General features: G+C 43.8%; 2 protein-coding genes across 2 annotated transcripts in view; one reads left to right on the forward strand and one right to left on the reverse strand.

Annotated features, from left to right (window-relative positions):
* The window catches only part of PLRG1 (pleiotropic regulator 1), a 25746-nt gene extending 15347 nt beyond the window's left edge, over nt 1-10399 (reverse strand). Inside the window, exons 1-7 of the mRNA XM_033060553.1 lie at nt 10335-10399; nt 8572-8678; nt 8208-8350; nt 5543-5596; nt 2585-2678; nt 2094-2184; nt 1805-1906 (exon numbers count right to left, since the gene is read on the reverse strand). Of these exons, the coding sequence (XP_032916444.1) occupies nt 1805-1906; nt 2094-2184; nt 2585-2678; nt 5543-5596; nt 8208-8350; nt 8572-8678; nt 10335-10343 (600 nt within the window). The 5' untranslated portion in view covers nt 10344-10399. The remainder of the gene's footprint in view (nt 1-1804; nt 1907-2093; nt 2185-2584; nt 2679-5542; nt 5597-8207; nt 8351-8571; nt 8679-10334) is intronic.
* FGB (fibrinogen beta chain) lies at nt 10342-21736 on the forward strand. Its single transcript, XM_033060849.2, is given in 10 exon segments — nt 10342-10411; nt 10557-10792; nt 17031-17234; nt 17984-18167; nt 18748-18975; nt 19551-19664; nt 20199-20264; nt 20267-20320; nt 20519-20804; nt 21670-21736. Coding segments are annotated over 9 exon segments (1347 nt in total). The 3' UTR covers nt 20710-20804; nt 21670-21736.
* Nucleotides 21737-24839: the final 3103 nt, after the last annotated feature.

The following is a 24839-nucleotide window of genomic DNA, read 5'->3' on the forward strand; positions in this document are numbered from 1 at the left end:
GGCGGCGGCGGCAGGCAGGGACAGAGCCACACCCCCGCCTCCCCCCCACTGCAGGTGCCAGCAGGAGGGAGCCCCCGCCTCCCCCCCGGGGCCATGGGGTTGGCAGCACGGAGCCCCCCCGCCTCTTCCTCTGGCTGTCAGGCCGGTAGGAGGTAGTCCTCCGCCTCCCCCTCGCGCTGCCAGCACTGAGCCTGCCTCCACCCGCCGTGCAACAAAGTAACCAATTTGTAACAATCGCACAATCCCGGGTTTTACTGGCATGTGCTCGGCTCAGCACCTCGGCTTGCACTTCAGAACTTTTTTTCAGATATTGGCCGCTCTTGAATGTAAGCCGTATTTGGTTGGGATCAAAATTTTTGTCAAAATGGTGTAATTTTACCTATTTGGAATTCACATCTTTCACAAGCAACTTCTAATGAAGCTCAGGAAAACCTGAGATCTAAAGCAACAATTAGATGAAATCCACGTTTCATGTTCCAGCTATGCTTTTGTTTCCAAGCTGTCTGTACAGCCTTTTGCCTTATTGAACAAGGACTTTGACTTCCTATAAAAAAAAAATTACCGAAACTGTTTATATGTAGAATGAGTACAGGGACTTGAATTGTATTAACAGTATTCCTCTGAAAATAAAGTGGTTCTAACAAGGAAGTGTTTTTCATTTTTTATCTGTCTACCATAAATCTCTCACAGGTTTACAGTTTATTTTGATGCCATTTCTTTCAAATAACGTTTATCTTAATTGTTACAGCAAACACATTCAAACAGTGCTGTATTTAGAAAACCTTTTGTCTTGGGCTGCAATACAGGATGTGACCAAAAGTACCTATTCTATCACCATCTATTGAGACCAGGTGGCACAGTGATCCTTATCTCCATGGGAGATATTCTGCTAATGGGCCATCCATTGAAACCAGGTGGAGCAGTGTTCTTTATCTTTTCACAACCCATCCTTCCTACAGGAAGGTTATCTTCTGCTAATGGACCATTGAGTCCCACTGTATGACTGATAAAATTACATCATTCCATTGGGAAATGCTCCAGCCAGGAGAAGGAGCCAAGTCTTTCCTACCAAGATAAAAACTGAGATTTGGAATACCAAGTTAGCCCTTTTCCACTGGATTCCAGAGGAAAACAGACCTCTCCACATCATCACTGGACCTTCGGAGGAAAAGGGAACCCGTCTACAGGACCACTGCTTCAACTGAACCACATCTGTTACCACAGGAGGATTGCAGCCACTATTTAATGGGACTGCTACCAACACCCTGACTGATGAGGTGTCAGGTTGTACTCTGAGTCTGTCAGCATTTTGGGTTTGTTCTTTGTAATACTGTACTTCTATTTTAATTTTCCTAGTAACGAACTGTTATTCCTAATTCCCATATCTTTGCCTGACAGCCCCTTAATTCCAAAATTATAATAATTTGGAGGGAGGGGGTTTACATTCTCCATTTCAAAGAGAGACTTCTGCCTTTCTTAGCAGACACCTGTCATCGAAACCAGGACACCTGTACAAACCTTGGAATCCAAGCGTTTTCCAAAAAATTTATTTAAAGGTTATCCTTCAGATTTCTGACTAATACTGCAAACCTTCCACCAGATTTATCATAACACAGCTACAAGAGTAACAAAAAGGTTCAAAGAGAAAGTGTGTGTATACAACTTAGTTGTGATCACTTTTTGTTCACATTTTAAAATCATACTTGATTATTTTTTGTGAATGAGAACAAAAATTATCATTTGAGGTCTTACATAAAATGTTTACTTTTATATGCATGTTTGGGTCATGCAATTTCTAACTTACTCTGTACAGTTTCCAAGGTGGATGCCACTGAGGTTTGGGCATGGTTGGAGCCTTCTTCAGCATTAATGCAGAATTTTTATTTCCACCAGCTTCCACCATAGCCTGTAAATTAAAAGAAGGGTTACTCTCCTGGCTTCTCTTTGCCAAAAGCCTAAAACTTTCTCATTCTGCCTTCTCAATACTGATTAAATTTAGTGAGGTGGGAGATCTCCACACAATACACACACGGATCCAGAAGCAATCTGGTCAACAGCATGTACTTTCCACATTACATGTTCAACAGACTCACCACAGACATCCCAGGAGGTTGCGAACGCTCAGATATTCCAGCATGCCTGTAAATGTCACCCACACCAGCAGCTGTCCGGTTTGCATCCAGCCTAGGGTGAGTGAAAATGGTTCATGAATTGCAATCTACTTTCTCCTGCAAAGGCATCACAGGGCTGCTACCCAGCTGAGTGTCATACACCTGCCAGGACAGAGAGTCCACAGCCTCTCTTGGCACCCTGACCATGGCTTAACCACCCCAAGGTACAGATACCCACAAAGCCTCACATTTTTCTTTTCTAACTAAACAAAATTTCCCTTGTCTCAACTTCCACCTACTGCCTCTCATGGCAATACAAAAAAAAGTGTACAGAAAAACAATGCCTGTCAACACTAAAAGCAGTTTCTTTCAGAATATCTGAATTACTCCTAGTAGCTCTTATCCCAGCTTCTGTGATTTGCGTTGCAGTTCCCATAGGTGACAATGGTGCCATTGTGGTAACATAGCAGTACCTAGACTGGGAAGCAGGAAGTGCTACAGCTAACGACTGTGCTGCAGATTCGCTTGGCATCCTCTGGACCTTAGTATCTGCTGTCAAAGCCACACCTGGGGGAAAAAAAAACCCACATCAGAAAAAAAGACAACTCCTTTAAATAGGAAGTTAAAAGTGTATTATACAAACATATATATACACATATACCTGCAAACAAGGGGCCTGACACACCTGAAATATTAACTCTCATTCTTCAATAACATTTTCACATCCAATTCCAATCTACTGAAATCTTTATTTTGACACAAATCCTTTCCATCTTGATCTACTACATATATGAATACAAATTTTTAGCGTATATAATAGTACGTCAGCGGAAACAAAGAAAAAATAAAAGTCTACAGTACAGTAATTTCACAACCACAAGGCGCACCGGACTATAAGGCACACCCCCGGGGAGTTCGCAAAATTCGCAACTTTGTAGATCAGATAAGGCGCACCGGACTATAGGGTGCACTTTTTTTTTGCAGCGAGGCTCCGCTCCCAGCTCCCCCTATGCAGTTGCTGGCCGAGGCCCTGCCTCAACCCGGTAGCCATTGGCCCCCAGGCCCGCCTGTACCCGGTGGGGTTGGGGCATGCCCACCGCTGCTCTGTGACGCCTCTCCGGGGCCAGGCTATGGTCGCCGCCCCTCTGTGCCACCTCTCCGGGGCCGGGGCGTGCCTGTGGAGGGGCCGTCCCGCCTCCACGGGGCCAGGGGGCGTCTGTGGAGGGGCCGTCCCGCCTCCACGGGGCCAGGGTCGTCCCGCCTCCGCGGGGCCAATTTATGCCTGTGGAGGGGCCGGCCCGCCTCCACGGGGCCGGGGCGTGCCTTTAGAGGGCTTGTCCCACCTCCATAGGGCCGGGGTGTGCCTGTGGAGGGGCCATCCCGCCTGCATGGGGCCGGGGCGTGCCCGCCGCTGCTCCGCCCCACCTCCACCTGGCGGCCATGGCCCTGCCAGCTCCCCCCGCGGCTCGCAGCTCTCACTTCCGGGTAGGCAAATTTCTGAACTTTGTCCATCAGATAAGGTGCACTGGACTATAAGGCGCACTTCTGAGTTTGGGGGAAAATTTTAGTCAAAAGGGTGCGCCTTATAGTCGTGAAATTACTGTAATTTCACAATTATAAGCTGCACCATTTTGACTAAAATTTTGATCCCACCCTGGAAATGCGGCTTACACTCAGGAGTAGCTAATATGTGAAAAATTTTCTGAAATTTCCAACCCCAGAAGTGCAGCCGAGGTGCTGAGCCGAGCACCTGCCAGGAAAACCCGGGATTGTGTGATTGTTACAAATTGGTTACTCTGTTGCGAGGCGGGTGCAGGTGGGCTTAGTGCCGGCAGTGCAGAGGGGAGGGAAGTGGGGGCTCTGTGCTGGCAGCGCGGGGGGGCAGGCAGGGACTCCCTCCTTCAAGTAGCGCAGCCCAGGGGAGAGGCGGGGGGCTTCGTGCTGCCATCCCCGCAGCCGGGGGGGGTAGCGGGAGGCTCCCTCCCCCCGCCTGATACCGCCGCAGGAGCAGGCAGGCTCTGCCTCTGCCTGCCGCTGCGGGGGCGGGGGGGCTCCTTCCCCTCCTACCAGCGCAGGTGCTGGCAGGCTCGATCCCCTCCTGCCACCACTGCCACGGGTGCCGGCGGGCTCCGTCTCCGCCTGCCACTACAGGGCAGCGCCAGGCTGGGTCGAGCAAGCATGGCGGCAGCAGCGGCCAGCCCAAGCGGCCCTGCCGAGCTGGGCCACAAGTGGCCCGGTTGGCAGCCCTGAGTGGGCCGAGCCCGCACAGCCCGAGCCGAGCCAGTAAATCCCGCGATCCTGCGATTCTGTTACTACTTGGCAACTTTGTTGCACGCGGGTCCTCGCTGCGAATGACAGAGCAGCTTATAATCAGGTGCGGCTTATGTATGGACAAAGAACAAAATGTTTGCCAACACTCAGAGGTGCGGCTTATAGTCAGTGCGGCTTGTAATCGTGAAATTACTGTAATTAGGAGCAGCATCCATCTTTATGTCCAGCTTCAACTGCTATGGAAATCCAAACATCACAGAAATAAACACAATCTCATGAAGTATTTGCTAACTTAGGCCCCTTAGATCAATTTATAATCTTTCTCTATGCAGTGTTTGGCATCACGCAGTGGTGCAGAACTACAAAAGATTTAGTTCTACTGAAGTAAGAATTTCAGGCTACATTTTCAGATTTTTAACCTTATCTCAAGAATGGCACATATTGTCTAAAAAAAAAAAAAAATTAAAAACTCTATGTAAAGTATAGTTTTGGTGCAGACTGGTGAATTTAACTCATCACCTTACTTTTTTTCCTAACCAAACTTCTGTCAGTTGACAAAAAACTCAGTATTAGGGAAAAATATTCAGGTAAAACAAGAAACAGCAAAGAAAGGAATCCGATTTTCAACCCTGATATAAATGATTCTATTAAAAGAACACTGAACTTAAGAAAGCCACTGTGAACAATTCTCATACACACAGTTACAAGCAACTATGCCTGTTTTTTTAATGGTTGAGGGTCCACTGAACACGCACATCAGTTAAGTTATGAATCAAGACAATAGATTTTCCACTATACTCATGATAAATTTAAGCACAGTGAAAGATCAACAGCTAAAACTAAGCTCTTACATGAACAGAGCAAGATAGCTCAGTAACAGCAGCATTTAGCAAAGACCAATGTAACAACACAGACGCATAACCCTTAGGAGTACAGGCAAAAGCAAATGACGCTAAAATTATTACACCTTAAAGTCACTTCCCCAGAGCAAGGTGTGAAACCTGCACCTTTCTACTCTGGTGATGAAAAGCAGGCATCGTTACCCTACTATTAAGTATGGATTCACATCAAGAAAAAGCCTGCTCCTGTTAGGATGAAGGGTATCTTGTTCATACAGGAACCCAAAAAATCCATGCAAACACTTGCAAAATTTCACTTACCAGGCCCAGATGGATATGGATGTGTACCAGTTACCATATACTCAACTTCTTGTCCTAAAGAGCAAGAGAATGTTATATTAGTAATTACAGTAATTTCACGATTACAAGCCGCACTGACTATAAGCCGCATCTCCAGGTGTCGGCAACATTTCGTCTTTGTCCATACATAAGCCGCACCCGATTATAAGCCGCTCTGTCATTCGCAGCGAAGACCCGCGTGCAACAAAGTTGCCAAATAGTAACAGAATCGCAGGATCGCGGGGTTTACTGGCTTGGCTCGGGCCGTGCGGACTTGGCCCGCTCGGGGCTGCCAATGGGGTCAGGTGGCCCAGCTCGGTGGGGTCACTCGGCGGGGCCGCTCAGGGCCGGCTGCTGCTGCTGCCGTGCTCACTCGCCCCAACCCAGTGCTGCCCCGCAGTGGCAGGTGGGGACAGAGCCCGCCGGCACCCACGATGGCGCCGGTAGGAGGGGAAGGAGCCCCCCAACTCCCGCAGTGGCAGCAGCAGGCCGGGACGACGCCTGCCTGCTCCTGCGGCGGCAGGTGGGGGTGGGAGCCCCCTGTTTCCCCCCCAGGCCGCGGAGATGGCAGCACGGAGCCCCCCGCCTCTGTCCCAGGCCGTGGGGATGGCAGCACAGAGCCCCCACCTCCCCCCCGAGCCGTGGGGATGGCAGCATGGAGCCCCTGCCTCTGCCCCAGGCTGCGGGGATGGCAACACGGACCTCCCTGCCTCCCTCCCACACCGCATTGCCGGCACTATGGCCCGCCTCCACCCGCCTCGCAACAGAGTAACCAATTTGTAACAATCGCGCAATCCCGGGTTTTACTGGCAGGTGCTCGGCTCGGCACCTCGGCTGCACTTCCGGGGTTGGAAATTTCAGAAAATTTTTCACATATTAGCCGTTCCTGAGTGTAAGCCACATTTCCAGGGTGGGATCAAAATTTTAGTCAAAATGGTGCGGCTTATAATCATGAAATTTTATACTGCACTGCAAACAATGCACTCAAACAGCAAACAGAGGAAAAGGGAGCAGATGATACATAGCAGAAGAAATTATTAACCACCTCCAATGTACTTATACATTTCTCATTTTCATTAATTTAATTTTTTCTGGTTATTTCTGTGTTGGAAAACTCAATTGTAAAAAGTAACTTATTTGAATGGTGCAGCTACCTGTGATCAACAGGACTCCAGAGAAAAATCTTTATACTGCCTTTGAAGCAGATATCATGGAAGAGAATTCAAGTATACAAAGAGCACCGGTGTCTGAAATGCTGAAATGTAAGCTAGTCGGCTGTGTTGTCAGAATTTGAAATGTTCTTTTGATTTTTTGTTCTCTCTTAACATTTTTCACTTTCACAATACTTCCATATAAAGTACCTTAAGCAGAATCTCAGTATAAACTGAATATCAACTATCTTAACTGAGGTAGCATTTTTAGAAGATAAATTTCCATATGGGATCTACCTAATACATACACACTGCATACATCACAAAACATATACTGAAAAACTATTTGGAAATTTGAAATAAAGTGTTTTCTGGTTTAAAAACTGCACAGCTAAAAAAACTGTAAATATACTACAAAACAAAATTTAAAGAACAAAAAAAATCCAAAACAAACAAAAACCAACACACAAAAATGCCCAAACAAACAGAAGTCAACAAAAGAGCATGTCCTTGATCATCATGCACTTGCAGAAAGGAGAAATACATTACTCATCCCTAGCACCTATATGCAGTACACAATAACACCATAAAAAATTACTCTTTTTACTGATTAATCACTATGAAAAATCCACAGCACCCAATAATTCCTTTGTTAACAACAATTTTCCCCTTTTTCTGAATCACTTACCTCCTGTGGACCCTTGTGGGAACCCAGGATATTCCCCTGGTTTCCCTGGAATCTGAGCAGGGGGCTCACAAGTCTTGGCAAGGTGCCCAAAACCCCTGTGAGTTCGATCTAAGTCCCTGGGAGAAATTACCATCTTTATATGCAGAATTACAAAGTCACAAAAATAAGTAGAGTATAAATGAAAGCATTTAAAGTAGAAAAGTGAAGTTTTAAAAATAGTTTATATTAGGGGTCTAAACACAAGATGGAGGATTTAAGGCGTGGTATGTCTTTCTTTCTTCTTCTTGTCATCCATCTTTTGGGTTAGGATGTCAATCCAAGATTGGTTTAAGGCGATAGTGGACAATGCAATGTAGGTGTCATGTATTGGAGATTAATTGTAAACAATGTATGCGTAATTTAGAGTATAAAAGATAAGCCCAGCCCAAGAGGGCAGGAGTAGAGCCTTGAATGAGTTGCAGAGTGGACCGCTGTAAGCTAGAGAGAAAATTCCTTAGACAGAAAAAGAATAAACAACCTTGGAAACCTGACAAAATCAGCTTTTGAGTCTTCTTTCGTGCCCAGCTGTGCCCTGGCTGTGAAACAAGAATTCTCAGACCACCTTTAATGTGGTGGTGAGTGATCTCTGACCGTAAAAGAAGTCACCGCCGGTGACAGACCCTAGCAAGAAAAATACCAATCAAAAAAGGGGTTTTTTTATTTCCATATTTATCTCCAGCAGATTAATACTAGACCGCATCCTACAGATTTTACATCAGTGAGACTGTTACAAAAGAAAGGCCAAATATACCACTAAGGGCAAACTAACCTTGATTTCCAGAATACTGTTTGTTTCCATAGGGATCCCCAGTGTTGGGGTCTCCTTTCTCTCTCAGATTCTCTTTGAGCGTAGGCATGTGTAGCACTGAGCCATACTCTGTGCGCAGCTTGACTGCCATTTTCACCTTGTGACTGTGGAAAGAGTAAAGTAAAACCTTCATAAAACCCCAGTTTCTGAACTGTTACCAAGTTTTCATATATTTTAGAGAGAATGTCATAAAACTTCCTTTACAACTAATATTTCTCTCCCCTCAAGATTACACTGTTAATAGTATAGAAACTTCTGAACTTCTGACTTGGGTGGAGCAAACACTGACAGAGTTTAAAACTCCACTGAGTGCAGCAGTGCTTACCTTTCTTCATCCAATGGGATAGGCTTGGCATTATCAGCTACAAACATGTCATGGGTTCTCTTCAAAGACCTGAACACAAGTGTGTGCACAGAATGCTTCTGGACTTCCTAAAATAAAGAAAAGAGCATTTAAATATGTTTAAACAGATTTAAATGTAAAGCTGAACACTGAAACATAAATTGAACTGAGTAGCAATATCAAATCTTAATTCTGTTATATGACATGCAACCATTTGGTCCATAGAAGACACTAATCTTCTTGGAAACTAAAAAATTAAGTTATTATATTAATGGTTTTACTTCAGTGTTTATTCAAAACTATATTCCAGTTCTACGTTTTTGTATGTAGGCAATGAAGAAGTCAATTCTAAAAAAAATAAAATGCTGTAAATTTTCCTTCACTACCACCATAAAAAGAACACGGGCAGTCATGAATTGCCGTGTTCAGTACCACTTCATGTTAACTTGGCTAATTACAACCCAACAACAGCAGCTGTTGACACCAGAAACGGAAGAGTAGGCAACACCATATCTCCCCAATAGGGAAGAAGCATCTACAAGCAATTTTTGACAGATGCTTTTCTGTAAAAAAGCAGTTCATAATGTTGCATTGGGCAACAGTCGTGGCACTTCTTTTATAATCCTGACAGCTTCACATGCTTTCAGAGTTGCATGACATTCACACCACAGTAAAGATTCTACAACCTATAAAATCAGTGGCCTTCTCCACATCTGTACTCCCAAGCCCTCAAAAAAAAAGCTGAGGTTTCTCTTAGGGGCTAACAGCCAGTAGCTCTCAGGTGGTCAAACACCACAGCATCACTTCCCCACAATCACAGAGCGTGCTGAGTGGGAAGTGCCTCACAAGGATCATTGAGTCCAACTCCTGGCCCTGCACAAGACACCCCAAAGAGTTACACCCTGTGTCCAAGAGCATTGTCCAACTGTTCACTGAAGTCTGTCAGCCTTTGCTGCTGTGACCACTTCCCTGGGGAGCCTCTTCTAGCACCCAACCACCCTCTGGGTGAAGAGCGTTTTTCTAATATTCAACCTAAACGTCCCCTAACGCAACTTCAGGCCATTTTCCTGGATCCTGGCATTGGTCACCATACAGATCAGATCAAAGCCTGCTTCTCTGCTTCCCACTCATGAAGAAGCTGTAACATGAAATGAGGTTTGCCTTCATTCTCTTTTCCAGGCTGAATATGAAAAGTGACCTCATCCATGCCTCATAAGGTTTTCCCTCTAGACCATTCATCTCCATATCCTTTATACCTTTTTCTGATATTGTAGTACCCAAAACAATACCCAGCACTCGAGGTGAGGCCGCCTCAGAGCAGAGCACAGCAGAGCAGAGCAGGACAATCCCCTCGACGGGCTGGCGATGCTTTGCCTGATGCCCTCCAGCATCAATTCCGCATTCAGGACAAGTCTGACAAAGCAAACTCGCTGCCCGTTGCTCACTCCCGCCCCAGACACGCACAGTCCGATGACCAGCACCCGCTACGTCCTGCGGGCACCTCGCTGTCCCTGGGTGGAACCAGGCGGAGACTGCGCAGATGGAGGGGCCGCCACGATCCATCCCCACAGCGGCCTTTCCCACCCGAGGGACAGCGAGGGTGCCGGGTGCAGGGGATGCTTCTCCCGCCCGGCCCCGACCCACCCCGCTCCGCTCCATTGACCCGGCCCTACTCCCTGGTCTCGCTCAGGGCGCCTCAAGGGCACGACAGAGTGGACGTGTGGGGCCACTCTCCCGACCCTCACCTCCGCCATGCCGCCGCCGCCGCCGCCGCCGCCGCCGCTATGGAGTCACTTCCGGCATCTTCCCGCCCTGAACGGAAGTGGCGCACACGAGGGAAATGGGCGGAGGCGCTAAAGAGGAGGGGCGGGGCTTATGGCAACCCCTCCACTTGGCGTGAAGTGGGGTGCCGGGTTCGAGCCTCGCTAGCGCTGTCGGAGCGGGCGGTGCGAGTCACTTCATCAAAGTGTATAAAAATATAAAGGGGTGGTGCCAAGCAACACAAGAGAAGAGGCAGTGGGCAGAAACCGATGTACAGGAAGTTCCACCTGAACATGAGAAAAGTGCTTACGGTGCAGACGATCGTGCACCGGCACAGGGTGCCAAGAGCGGCTGCAGAGTCTCCCTCACTGGAGATATTGAACAACCTTCTGGACACAACCCTGTGCCGCGTGCTCTGGGATGGCCCTGCTTGATCCGGCAGGTGCGACCCGATGACCGCACTGCGGTCCTCCCACCCTGAGCCATCCCGCGGCCTTGTGGGTGGGGTGTCCCCGGCGGGCGTGGTGCGGGGCGGGTAGCGGCCGGCAGAGAGCGGTGTGCCGCTGCGGAAGAGGCGGCGTGGGCGCTGCTCTCCGCTGCCGGCCCGCAGCGGGGCCCCTGCGCGGCCTCCTCAGGCTAAGAGATTGAGCATGAGCTGGCCAGTTCCATTTTGTTTCTGAAACTATCGGCCTTTGTAACTGTTTAGGGCCGTGTAACTACAGGTTTCAAGTATTGCTTTCCTTGTGAACTCTCAAGGGTAAAGCCACACAATTTTGAACCGTGCTGGTACTGGATGTTAGCCATTATAGCTGATCTTTTGGGAAAAGTGTCTTTAGTTTTGCTCCACAGGACCTCATATCAACGCAGAGTGAAGAGTGTGAACGAGCTGGCAACCCCTGCACCTCATGGCAAAGTGTTGGTTGTGAAAGAGCAGAGGCTGTAATTCTCTTCCAAATGTACCCTGGTACTCCACCTGATATTTCACTTCATACATGACCAGAATAACCAAATGCATCTGTGCAGATTTCGAATAGGCACCAACTTTCTTCAAATATACTCATCTCCTCTCAATTCCAGGAAGTCTTGTCCTTCTGAACAGTAGCTGGGATTTGGCAAGCTCATCTTGTGCAGCTGCTCCGTCATGATGCTCTTCTTTACTACTAAACCAGCCACTCATTCTGTCTGCTTGCCTGAGCTGTGAACAGTTTACAAAACTATCTAAACTAGAAGTAATTCAGTGCAACACAGTTGGTTCAAACCTGCTGTCTTTATTAGCTATAGGACAACCTTAGCCTGGAATTATTTCTGGAATACAACTTGCCTGCTTGACATAATTATCGTGTCTTTTACTGCAGTTGGTGGGTCACTTCTGGTGGCTGCACTGGTTATTTGTATTTAGTAATTTAGGATACAGTGATGGAAATCTGCTTGAAGTGGCTTTGATCCCCAGCTCCTGTTCCAGGTAGAGGTGGGGAAGAGATGCCAATCACATTGTGTCAGTAACAGTGGAGAACTATTGCCAGTGCAGTTTCAAGCCAAGGCAGTCAGGTTTCATGTTTAACATGTCAGCCTATTTTGGTAGTCCCTCTGATGAGGCTGGTAATCCCTGTTGGATTTCAGAGTTTCCCGTAGAGACCAGAACAGCGCCTCGAGGAGGGGAAGCATTGTCTGTCCTTGCTTAAAGTGCAACCTAGAGTGCAAACTCCACAGGGCAGTGTGTCAAAATGGGGCAAGACTCTTACATCTTCTTGGGCCGATGAGGTTAGACTGAAGATACACAACATTTAAAAGGAAACTTGGGGAGAGCTAGGGATTTCAAACAGGTTTGTCTTTCTTTTTTAAGGTTGCACACAGAGTAGTGTGTGCTTACTTGATCACTCAGATGATTGGCAGATTTGATGTATGGAAATTGGTTAAAGGCTAGTCTCTGGCTGTCTATAGAGTTGTTTGCTTCCTATTTTCTGTTGAAAGAAATCAGACTTTTCCACTGCCTTTTAAAGGGAAATCAAATTTTAAATATGCACTGTGGTAGCAAATTTTTAAAAAAAATTACATTTAGCAAGAAAACTTGTCTGTCCTTGTTATTACTATTAATTGCAGTATTCACATGGCCCTGGAGTTTCTATAATTTTCTGTATTTTTACACATAAACAGTCCTCTCAGAAATTTATAATCTGAACTTGTTTCCTGTTATCCTTGTAATGTTTTGGAAATTCAGAGGACAAATTAATATTTTTGGAGATTTCAGAATCCAGTTAGAGGACAAAATTAATCTTTTTATTTTTCCCTAGAAGGTTTAAAAAGAATGTGCACTTCATTTATTTTCTTTGTACATATGGCTTCTTGATGTGTTCTTGCATGTCAGCTACTGCTGCAATTCTGGAAATACCTTACTATGTATTTTTTTATAAGCACTATTTCATAGAAGATGACTAGCAAATTGGATGAACTTTTAGTGTTATATTAAAGCCAGAGTGAATAGCCCACTCATTGATGTTGCTCCCAGAACATGGAGATAACATTAATCATCATTTACAAGAAACCTTTGAAGTAATATTTGCTACCAGTAAAAGCAAATAAGAAAAAAGGATGTTAATCTCTGCAAAGGTGAACATTTAAGTTTCCAATATTCTTTTCAGAGGATGACGCTATTACAATACTAGTGGTTTAAAAGGAATTTCTAAATTGACAGCTATTTTTAAATTGAAACAGTATACCTCAATGTAAGCCAAGAAAGTTCTGTTCCCCAAGACCTCTTTGGGTCATACATCCAGCTCTGAAGACTCATGATCTGGTGATTGCGACTTGCCTGGGGATGGGGGGTTTGTGTAAAGAGGGTAAGAGTGTTGCGTCACTGGCCTGCACAACAAACGCAAGGGCAGTGAGCAAACAATTGTTCCTCAAAATACACGTACACCTCTTCCAGTAAGTGCTTTTAGTACAAAAATACTGTACAGAGGGGTGTCCTGCAAAACCAACAGGTCCATGGAGTATTATTGCAATTTTCTAGCAGGCATGCTGTGATATCATCACCACATTAGCTCTGGGAACACCTTCTCATTAACCACATGAGTTGGAGGAGAGAGTATGAAAGAAGAGAGATAGGTTGTTCTGTTTTGAAGAGAGATTCTTTGATATCATTTTTAGAAGAAATTTAAGTGATAGTTTTGGTTCTTCATAAGGCTTTATTCAACCCTTAGAAAGTCTCAGTCTGACTGTAGTGATTGCAAGCATGAGAGTAAAATCACATCTCATAAACAAGATGCTAATGGAAATTAACTTCTGCTGACAAAATGCTTTTGTGTATGTGTGTATGTTTGCCAGGATAGACTCTTCTGTATGCCATTCCAAATTTGGACCATTTTTGTTGATAAAAGTCTCCAGGCACAACCCCTTCAGTACAAACAAGGCTCTTGCTTACCAGATGGACAGTCACACGGACCCTGCCCTGAGGCATCTGGTCATTTGTCACTTAGCCGCCAGCCTGCTGGGGTGTGAGCAATGTGTATTGCTTATGGAGAATCCTCAGGGAGACACAACCACCCAGCTCTCCTGGGGAAGCCTGAAAAGTACTGGAGCTGGGAGGGTCAAAGGCTGAGTTTCAAAGAAGAAATCTCATCTGAAGGCAGAATAAGTCGGGGGGGTTCCCATGCTGGCACTCTGCAGTTGGCCTGGTGGCTCCTGTGTCAACCCTCATCATCCAGTCTCCTACAGCCTCTGCACACACACAACCAGGGCTCTTTATCAGGAGCTAAAGAGAGCTTAATGCCTGAAGGAGGACACCATAAATTACTGCAGAACATGCTGATGGTTTCAAAACAGATTAAGCATAAATATCACTTGATATTATTAATATCTAATTAAGATTTGTGTGAACTGCCCTGGGATAATTTGAGTTTCTGACTCAAGAATAGTGCGACCTAGTTTTAGTTCCACTGTACCACAAGCTACTCTTAAGCTCTGGGCAAAGGCAGATGTCCCTTCCATATGTAAGATGAGGGTGGCTGAACTTCCCTCAGAGGTACATGGAAGGAAAACTGTATTAAAAGTTAGGATATTCACAGAATCAATGATACCATCTTGGCTAGTATCCATAAGTTGAAATAACTTGTTAATGATGTCAGTTTTGGCCTTAGACAGATTTCTTTAATGTCTGTAGGGAGAAGTTTGTGTTCTTCCAAATCTCATAGTGTTGGTCATGTCCTCATGCTGGAGATCCAGTTCAGTGGAGTTTTAGCTCCTTGACCAATGGCTGATTTGAGGACAAACTGTTTAATGATTAAACCAGTCATGTTAAACAGTTTTCCTATTTTGTGAATCTCCAAAGTTTACTAGAATTCTGACAACAGCACGAATACAGGAAAAAGGACTAAACCAAGCAATTATAGCTGTTCTTATATTTGCTTCCCGTAAAGTCCTCCTTTCCATCAAGTTAGTCTTTGGAATGGAAGCTCAGACCACAGTTTGCATCCCTTCATTGGTTCAGATATTGATATGAACAGCTTCAAAAAAGTGTGCTGGCTCTCATTTGGCATATTTAATTTAATTCAGTACATTATGGTCATTTATAACGCCTGAGAAAATAACAGGATATAAACACACTGAAATGTTAAAACTCTGCTAATATGAGAGCAGTGATATGCAATTTCCTATAAAACATTAGAAAGTATGTTTGAGTATTTCACTATGATTTCAAGTAACTTCATGCTGTATTCTCTTAAAAAATTATTAAAAATATTTAAATAATATTTGAAAGATGAAATTTTTGTATTAAGAAAGGAAACAAGCAAATTAATATGTAAAACTGAATTGAGTTCATTTACAGTATATATATTTGATGCCAGCATCAACAGAGGTCTCTGGGACATATAGATAAGAGTTGTCCAGAGGAATTGCTCAACAACTGATGTATTCAGGCACAGAGTGAAGAGTTGAATATTAACAGAGAAGTTCTGATTACTCAGAAAGGTTGACCCTATCACTGTGAAGCTGGAAATTAGTGCTGCTGAGTATATATAACAAAACAGAGGAGACCTCTCTCTGTCAGAGCTGATGAAAAGAGAAGATCACTGAGCTGATCAAGCAAGCCGGCACCATGAAACTGCTCCTACTATTCCTGCTCTGTGTGTCCTCTGTTCAATCCCAAGGCTCTCTTGACTATGACGAAGAGGTTGTAATACTGATATTAATAATTAGTCATTAATAATTGATTTAATTTAATTGCATGTATGACCTACTCAGCTTATGAGTTAGCTAAATTAGAACTTGTGGGAAAAGATACTTCAGTGCATGTTCTTTTTCCACTTGAATTATTTAAAAAATTAACTTTTTATATGTAACTTCATAATAGTTATTTTCTGAGTTTGGAGATATTTTTTTCCTATTTTTTTTTCTGTAGGGAATGAAGAATGTTTGATGGTAAGATTAGTTATTAAGCTGAATTTATTTAAGTATGCTAATTTAGCAATGTTGACATATGATGTTACAGATAATTAGTATTAGGTATAAAGGAGTAGAAAGATGTAATTAATCATGTCCTGTCTCAAAGACAGTAAAAAATTTTCTGCAGAGTCAGTAGACATTTAAAAAAACCAAAACCAAACAAATGACCAGTTCATACAGCTTCGAAATTAACATTGGAATTTAAGAGGTAATAATTGCTGAACAGAAGGAAAAGCAATGAGAATCAATATAAAATAATGGTTTAATATATATTTATTTTTGTTTAAGTAAAATATTTTAGTGGGAAACACAATTTAGAATTTTGCTACACTTTTCTATAGTTTGAAAATCCCTGTAAAAATTAAATTGATCTGGACAGTCAGACTTTCTGACAATCGTAGCACTTGGGTCTGCACATTGACTACAGATAACACTAATGTGTTAAATAATTTTCAACAATTCTGTGTTTTGTATGCTGCTTATTTTTGAAACTACATGAAGCCTCTGATGCCGGATCCTTTCAAATCTTTATTGTTTGGAGCTATGTCTGAGTAAGATTGGAAACAGCTGTAGGTTTTGATTCAGTAGCTCAAATAACTTAATTCGAATGGCTATGTTTGAAACAATGCTTAGGGATCAGGCCTGTTTTCCTTGCTCAGCCTTTTACACTTAACCGTTTCTGGCAGATATGGGGAATGTATGCATCAGAGAGAGATACTCTGAGAGACGTTATTAGATGGTTTTCCAAATTTCATCAGTTAACAGCTGGTATGTGGCTTGAGACCCAATGATTTATTTGACTGTGGCCTGATTTTCTGACTTTACAAATGTTGCTGTAGCCCAATAAAAAACTGGGACACTGAAAATGTGCTGCTGAATACACTTCTTAGCCCCAAGGATGTCTAATTACTTTCTACTTCAAGTTTCATGGTTCTTAGTAGCTCTGAATTATATAAGACTTATTCCTTGGTCAAAATTGGCCATTGAAATATTGTTTTACTTTGGTTTGAAGACTTTTTAGTTCATCTATATCTAGGTATGGAGAGTGTGACTAGTCTTAGAAGAGAAGGGATAGCAATGACTTTTATAAATGTCAGTCTAATATTTCCATTATGGCTTTTTCATTCCATTCCCTGGTTTTCCTTTAAAATACTGAAGAGTGCTGAATGGATGCCTCTGCCCTGTGCACCCCATTTTGCAATAGCAATCTCAGATTTCATCTCCCCTTGGCTCTGCAGGATGAGAGCCCTGTGGTTGACGTTCGGGGCCACCGACCTGTGGACAAAAGGCGTGAGATGGCGCCCACGCTCCGACCTGTGGCACCTCCCATCAGCGGGGCCGGATACAGGCCTCGGCCCCCGAAGCGAGGGAAGACAGGAGACAAGAAGGAACAGATAGTCTATCCTGATGCTGGAGGCTGCAAGCATGCACTGGAGGAGCTGGTAGGCGTCTGGCTGTTGAGACAGCTGATGGCATACTGTCCTTTCCTTCTAGTACACCCAACATGAGAGTTTTCCTTGCCAAATAAAGGACGGTCATTCATTTAGAGCAATCCAGCTTTGCTTGGGCTTACTAGGACTGCATTCAGAAGGGTAATGTGTCAGAGTCCATGGGATTAGTGGCAGAGTCAACCAACAGCAAAGATGGGGAGATGAGAATTCAACCGTAAACAAGGAAAGGAAGTATCCATGGGTTAGCCTGTGCCTTCCATCTGGCTTTGCACAGTAACTATTAAGGACAGGAAAAGCCTGTGCAGAGTGCTGGATTCAGTTTCAGACAATCTTAAGGAACCCTAGGCACCAAAAAGAACCCCATCCTAGCATATCTTTCTTAAAATTGATTTAAAAATGTAATTCTAGTTTACTCTCAGTCCTTGCTGCAGCCCTTACGGGACAGCATTACCAGCATGCTGACAATCCAGCACACCCTTTGCTGCCTTGCAGCAGTCTATCACACTGTCTCTGCCATGATCCCTGCTGGAAAATGCAAGCTGTAACAATGCTGAGCGGCATCTGAGTGACTGAGCATAAGTTTGAGCATGGAAGTTTTCAACAAATGGCGTTTTTTAAAGCTTATCTAGATGTTTAAATACCTGTTCTCACATTACAAACTTTTCACTGTGTTCAAAGGTACAGTTGTTCACTGATGGGACTAGAACTTTACTTTTACAGCCCTTTTTCCTTCTTTTAAGGGAGTGCTGTGTCCAACTGGATGTGAACTGCGAACTACACTGTTAAAACAGGAAAAAACTGTGAAAACAGTTATTAATGATTTAAAAGTTAAAGTGGACACACTTTCAGAGAGCTCCTCAACTTTTTATGAATATGTGACCATTCTAGAAGATAAATTGGTAAAGAGGCAAAAACAAAAAACAGGTATGCTATTTCTATGAACTACTAGTGTAAAAGGTATTGAAGTTTTTTTGGCATTCCTACAGTTACTTTTTAGTGGGACTTCTTAAAAAAATTTAAAATACCATGGAATATCTAGCATAGCAGGGTTCTGTGTTCACGACCTCTTAAATCTTAAAAAATACCCTTTGAGAGAGGCAAAGGAATGGATCTCATACTAAGACAAGATTCATATGAGGCCTTTAAATGTACATCATTCATGTGTTCCCCTTACCTGTTTTCCTATGTCCATCCAATCGATTTATGACCAGCCTCTGGGTTGGCACCGTGGCTCCCCTGAAAGAAGAGAATTACTACTCTTTGGCAGAGTAAAGCACCACTGATAAATCTATTAGCTAGCAAAGAAACATCAGTACCCATGTACCACTTCCCTGAGAATATCTGCATAGTTTTTGTACAGTGTAGAAAAGTAAGCAAAATAAATGCCCTTCCTGCCTTTCTTCCTAGTGACATCTCACATTGTACTTACAAATTGCTCTTAATCATTTCCCAACTGAGAAATATGTTGAAAACTAATTTGCTTTTCATCTCTTTGCTTTTTTAGACAATGATAATTTACTTTCTCAATTCAACACAGAAGTGGAATTGCAGTACAGTTATATAAAGGATAATCTGGACAATAACATCCCATCCAGCCTCAGGGTCCTTCGGGCCGTTGTGGATTCTTTACATAAAAAGATACAAAAACTGGAAAATGCCATTGCAACCCAGGTGGACTACTGCCGTTCCCCATGTGCTGTTTCCTGTAATATTCCTGTGGTTTCAGGCAAAGGTATTCATTCAACTATAATGGCATCTTTTCTCCCATTTATGTCCCATTTATTGACAGATGCATCTGAAGCCTGTACAATTGACTAGGGTATTAGGAAAGATTAAAAGTGGTCCTAGATGAAAAAAAAATCTTTTCTGGATCACTATACTGGTCAAACCAACGATCTTCTTACCCAATATCAGTCTTCGTAAATGACCATGGCATTTACAGAGAAATACGTGCTTCAGGGTCTTTGTAAAGTGGAGGTGATACATTTGTGACTATCATAGTTGTGCTCTTGATTTTTTTCAGTCAAGAAAGGTTCTTCTTTCACAAGCTTGTCTAGTTTGAGAAGTCATTGTAAGGTATAGTGTTGCATTACTTAGTTTGAAATTTCAGAAATTCCTCTTTGAAAAAGCTGCAGAGTATTCTTTCTTCCATGATTCTTTCACTTGATGTATTACAGAAATCAAAATGAAAGTAAAATACTATCTATAGATATTTAAAACTGTTCCCATTTAACAGCAAACCAAAGGATAGGAAGACTGTCGAAGTTCACAGATCTTTCAGTAATAGTCTCTGTTTTATTCTTGCAGAATGTGAGGATATCATCAGAAAGGGAGGTGAGACATCTGAAATGTACCTCATCCAGCCAGATCCTTTTGTCAAGCCATACAGAGTATACTGTGACATGGAAACAGATAATGGAGGTTAGTGTGAAAAAATATGTTGTTAAAATATTATTAATCTATGCTACAAAAATCATATTAATAATGTGTATTTTATACAAAGCTATATGAAATTGTACCTTTTTATTTACTCGATAATTAAATCTGATTGACTCGTTCAGGGAAGTCTTGTTGAAGTCATCTGCTGATGCAGAGTAGGATACTTCTATAGTGAAACTGGAAATAAATTGTGTATATATCTTGCTATGACTATCATGGACAGTGTATAGGTGGGCAGACAAGGACAGCCTGGTTCATTTCTTACCCTGCTCCAATGCACTTGACAAAAGACTGGGGCCATCCTTCAAGTTCTGCTTTTTTCCACCTTTTCTTAAGAAGCAAGGTTCTACTTAAGTGTGAGCAAAAGGGGGCGAAGCTGAACTCAAAAGCAGTGAAGGAGCTCTGCAAGAAGCCATATGCCCCTCTGGTCCTGAGGTGAAATTAAAAGGGCTGTATCTTAATGTTTGATGCTCCTTTTGTACTGGTAATTTAATCTAAATACTCTTGCTCCTGCAGGCTGGACTTTGATTCAGAACCGCCAGGACGGCAGTGTTAATTTTGGAAGAGTATGGGATCAATATAAAAAGGATTTGGAAATGTTGCCAAGAATGGAGGGAAGAACTACTGTGATACACCAGGTAAAACATAAAATACAAGCATAAAACAAGCATAAAATGCAAGAGGTGTTCTTACTGAAACTATTTTCTCCAAGTTTTTCAAGCTCTTAATTTTTTTTTAAATTAACTAATCCAAGCAGATCTATAGGCAAATAATAAAGTTGCCTTGAAGTATATTGTGAAGTCTGTTCCACAGAGTTGTCATTTGTTGCTTCTCAGGTGAATATTGGCTTGGAAATGACAAGATCAGCCAGCTTACCAAAATAGGGCCCACTGAAGTTTTAATTGAAATGGAGGACTGGAATGGTGATAAAGTATCTGCTCATTATGGAGGTTTCACCATACAGAATGAAGGAAACAAGTATCAGCTTTCAGTAGTAATTACAAAGGCACTGCAGGCAATGCGTTGATGGAAGGAGCTTCCCAATTGCACGGAGGAAAACAGGACAATGACAATTCACAATGGCATGTACTTCAGTACTTATGACAGAGACAATGATGGATGGTATGTACTTGCACTAGACATTTAAATAAAAATAGAGCTGAATATAGAATATTTCTGTAATTTGCCATTAATTTTCACAGCATTTTGTTAGTATGTCAAAATATGTTATATACCTGCAAGTTACCAGATAAATGTCTACACAGTTCTCTTGGCATAGCCAAGGACAGGTAAAACTAGGTATTAGGTTATTGACAGTCCACAACAAAGTAAGAAGCAAGCATGCTGAATTTTCTTGTTTCCATTAATGACTTATCACAGACAAAGCAGCAAATCTGGACGCAGTAGTCAGAGACTGACAGCAGCAGTGTCTGAGGACACTAAGTAGGAATATTGGTACTCACTCCAGTAAAATATAATGGGTCCTGAAGAAAGAGACAGGTAGCATACCCATTTAAAAAGCAATGTTCTACCTACTCAGAAGACAGGAGCTCAGTTGTAAAGTACATAATAGAGCACTGTACCTCTAATCTATGCTTAATACCCTGATTACATATTCATGAATAAAGAAGTTGTTTAGGATGGGGAAGAAATACATTTCTCATTACTTTCTATCTTTAAATTTAATGATAATTGTAGTTGTTATTATGAACTGCAAGTAACTGTAGTTATCAATCAGTAAACCAAAATGACATTCCCAAAGAGGTGCACCTAAATTTGATTTGTTTTTTCTTAGCTGCTTCACCTTCTGAGTGTACCATGTAGCACACACTTGTGATGGTCAATCATTTATAGAAACTTCAGAGAGAACTTAAATCGTTTATATGGTTTGAAAATTTCAGTACATGGGCAGGGTATGTACTCTGTTGATCTGTTAGCCTATATTACAGATGCCATTCTCAACACCTTTTCTTTTTCCCCTCATCAGGTTAACTTTAGATCCAAGAAAACAATGCTCCAAACAAGATGGTGGTGGATGGTGGTACAACCGCTGCCACTCAGCCAACCCCAATGGCAGATACTACTGGGGAGGGACCTACAGCTGGGACATGGCAAAACATGGGACGGATGATGGTGTTGTTATGGATGAACTGGAAAGGGTCATGGTATTCAATGAAGAAGATGAGTATGAAAATCCGACATACTTTCCACAGTAACCATTATCAAAATGTACAGAATCAGGGATTTTCTTTTAGTATTTGTACATGGTTATCTTTTTTAGCATGGTACTCAATCTTATTTTTACATATGAGAACCAAATCTGTATGTACAACCATATTGTGACCTAAAGTGAAAAGCTGTGTCAAGTGTAAATTAAAATCTGTGAGATGAAAATAACTCACGAGTGTATTTTTCCAGTTTTTCATTTGTGCACAAGGTAGAATGAACTATTATAGAGTAACACTGATAAAATAAAACCAATTTGTTTCACTCTTTTATAAAGGTCTTTTGTATCTCTTTTAAAGGGGGAGAGGATTATGTCTAAATGTTTTCTAAAAACTGATAAAGTCTTAAAGTGATAGTATTCTTCATATTATTCCTAAGTATTTATGCATTATCTGGGGAGAAGGAAATGCATTCCACTAAATAAGAGACAGTTATTTCTTTTACATTATAAAAACTAACAGTAACTACCTGTGTAAGAAGTTGGGAAGGAATAAAAGTTAAAAGAATATTGAACAAATGAGTAGGTCACTGGCCCCTTAGCTAGCTCAAATCCTGTTGCTGAATAAAATATGTCCTTTTCTGGGACCTGGTTCACATACTGCTTTCACACATATGTGTTTTTCATACAATCCTTATCATGGGACTACAGTAATTAATGTCTGAAGTCATAGAGTAGTGGAGGTTGATTATTTCATCAAATCCGGTAGTCTATGCTCCTTTGAGCAGGTGAAGACAAGACTTACTTACCAACCCTGGTAGACTGGCATGAACATCTCTCAAAGGGGTCTGCATCCTCCACAAAGGAAGGGACCCAGATCACTAGGGGTGAATGGATCCCACCTGAAACATTTAGTGAAGCCCCAGATGGACAAGGAGACATAACATCCCGTTCTCACTAAAGAGCACAAATGTTCAGCATCCACACAGGCAGGCTTCCACTGAGGCTAAGGAAGAAAAATAGAATGTGCAAGTGGAAACTCATTTTCCAAAAGCACAGCTACCTCCTCACACATGACTGTAAAGATGTCTTTGCTCTTCAGCAATCTTTCCAAAAAAGTGGACAGCTGGACAGAAGCACCAAAAAAAAGGTTTAAAATGAGCTGCTTTGCCAGTGTTTGATGATCTTGTTAAATGGTATGTAACACATCAGTGAGATTAGCGGTAAGGAAATTTGCTCATGCTTCTTTCTAGAAGCACAGAAATATTAAACAGTGTAAATATTGTGTAATTTTATGCCATAAGGTATAAAGGTAAATACAATGTGGTCTTTGGTAATTGTGTGACCAATATAACTGATATTCCATGCAGCCAGCTTTTTTCTAAAAGATCCTTGCCAAACACTGTCAGCAAGCTGATTTAAACCCATTTTCCTTAGAAGAATACTTGCTTTGCACATGTGCTGAGAAAATTCAGGTGGTTCCTCATCTTGCTTGTTCTGGTTATAGTCATAACCTTTAGTGGTTGCTAGGAAATAGTAGCCTGTTTTTCTAGTTGCATTTTGATGAGTTATCATGTAATTGTCTTATTTTGAAGCCACAAGTATGCATGGTAAGCTATCTATGATTCATCAGTGAGATGGAAAGTCTATGTCCATATTGATTAAAATGAAAGTTTAAGAGATTCTTAAAAGTGATTCCTAAAATGCATGCATTCTTTATCAAAGTATACTCCATATTAGGTGTGTGGCAAAAGTGAGAACCCACACCACCCTTGTTTCTGTCTGGGCGCTGACTCCCACTGCTGTTGTGTTCCCCTTGAAACGGAAATGAGAGTGTGAATGTTGAACTTGGTTAGACTTTCACGGTCCCATATCAATGGAGGCAGGATTTTATTGTGAACATACTTCTAAATATTTTTCTTCTTCAATATTCCTAAAACAAAGTAAATAATTCAAATTAAAGTCTCAAGTCAAGGTGTGAGCCGCCAAAGACATAGACAAATTTCATATCAAAAGGGTTTTTAAATTACAGTAAATTCACGAATACAAGCCGCACTGAGTATAAGCCGCATCCTCTGGGTGTTGGCAAATATTTCGGTTTTTTGTCCATAAATAAGCCGCACCCGAATATAAGCCGCTCTGTCGTTCGCAGCGAGGACCCGCGTGCAATTAGTAACAGAACCGCGGTGAGGGCGGGGGTTTACTGGCTGAGCTAAGGCCTGTGCAGGCTCGGCCCCGCTAGGGGCTTGCTGACGGGGCCCAGGTGGCCCAGGCCCGGTGCTGCCGCTCGGGGCTGGCCGCCGCTGCCACTGGGCTCGGTCACCCCGGGTCGGCGCTGCCCCGCGGTGGCAGGCAGGGACGGAGCTTCCCCCGCTCCTACAGGCAGCGGCGGCGGGCGGGGAGACGGAGCTTTCCCGCGCCCGTGGCGCCGGCGGCGGGGGTAGGGACGGAGCTTTCCCGCGTCCCTGTGGCGCCGGCGGCGGGCGCAGACCAAAGCACACCGCCTCCTCCCCGAGACGCGGCAATGGCGGGCACACAACTTCCCCCCCCCCCCCCCCCCCCCCCCCCCCCCCACCCCCCCCCCCCCCCCCCCCCCCCCCCCCCACCCCCCCACCCCCCCCCCCCCCCCCACCCCCCCCCCCCCCCCCCCCCCCCACCCCCCCCCCCCCCCCCCCCCCCCCCCCCCCCCCCCCCCCCCCCCCCCCCCCCCCCCCCCCCCCCCCCCCCCCCCCCCCCCCCCCCCCCCCCCCCCCCCCCCCCCCCCCCCCCCCCCCCCCCCCCCCCCCCCCCCCCCCCCCCCCCCGGGCTGAGCAATGGCGGCGCGGCCCCCCCCTCTTCTCCCCGAGCCGCGGCAATGGCGGCGCCACCCCCCCCCCCCCCCCCGTCCTCCCCTGGGCTGTGGCAGAGGAGGGAAGAAGAGAGCTCTCCCGCCTCTCTCCCGGCCCCCCCGTACTGCCTGCAGGGAGCCAGGGCAACACAGTAACACTGTAACA

This window comes from Catharus ustulatus, chromosome 5 (genome assembly GCF_009819885.2).
Source record: "Catharus ustulatus isolate bCatUst1 chromosome 5, bCatUst1.pri.v2, whole genome shotgun sequence".
Taxonomy (NCBI): Eukaryota; Metazoa; Chordata; class Aves; order Passeriformes; family Turdidae; genus Catharus; species Catharus ustulatus.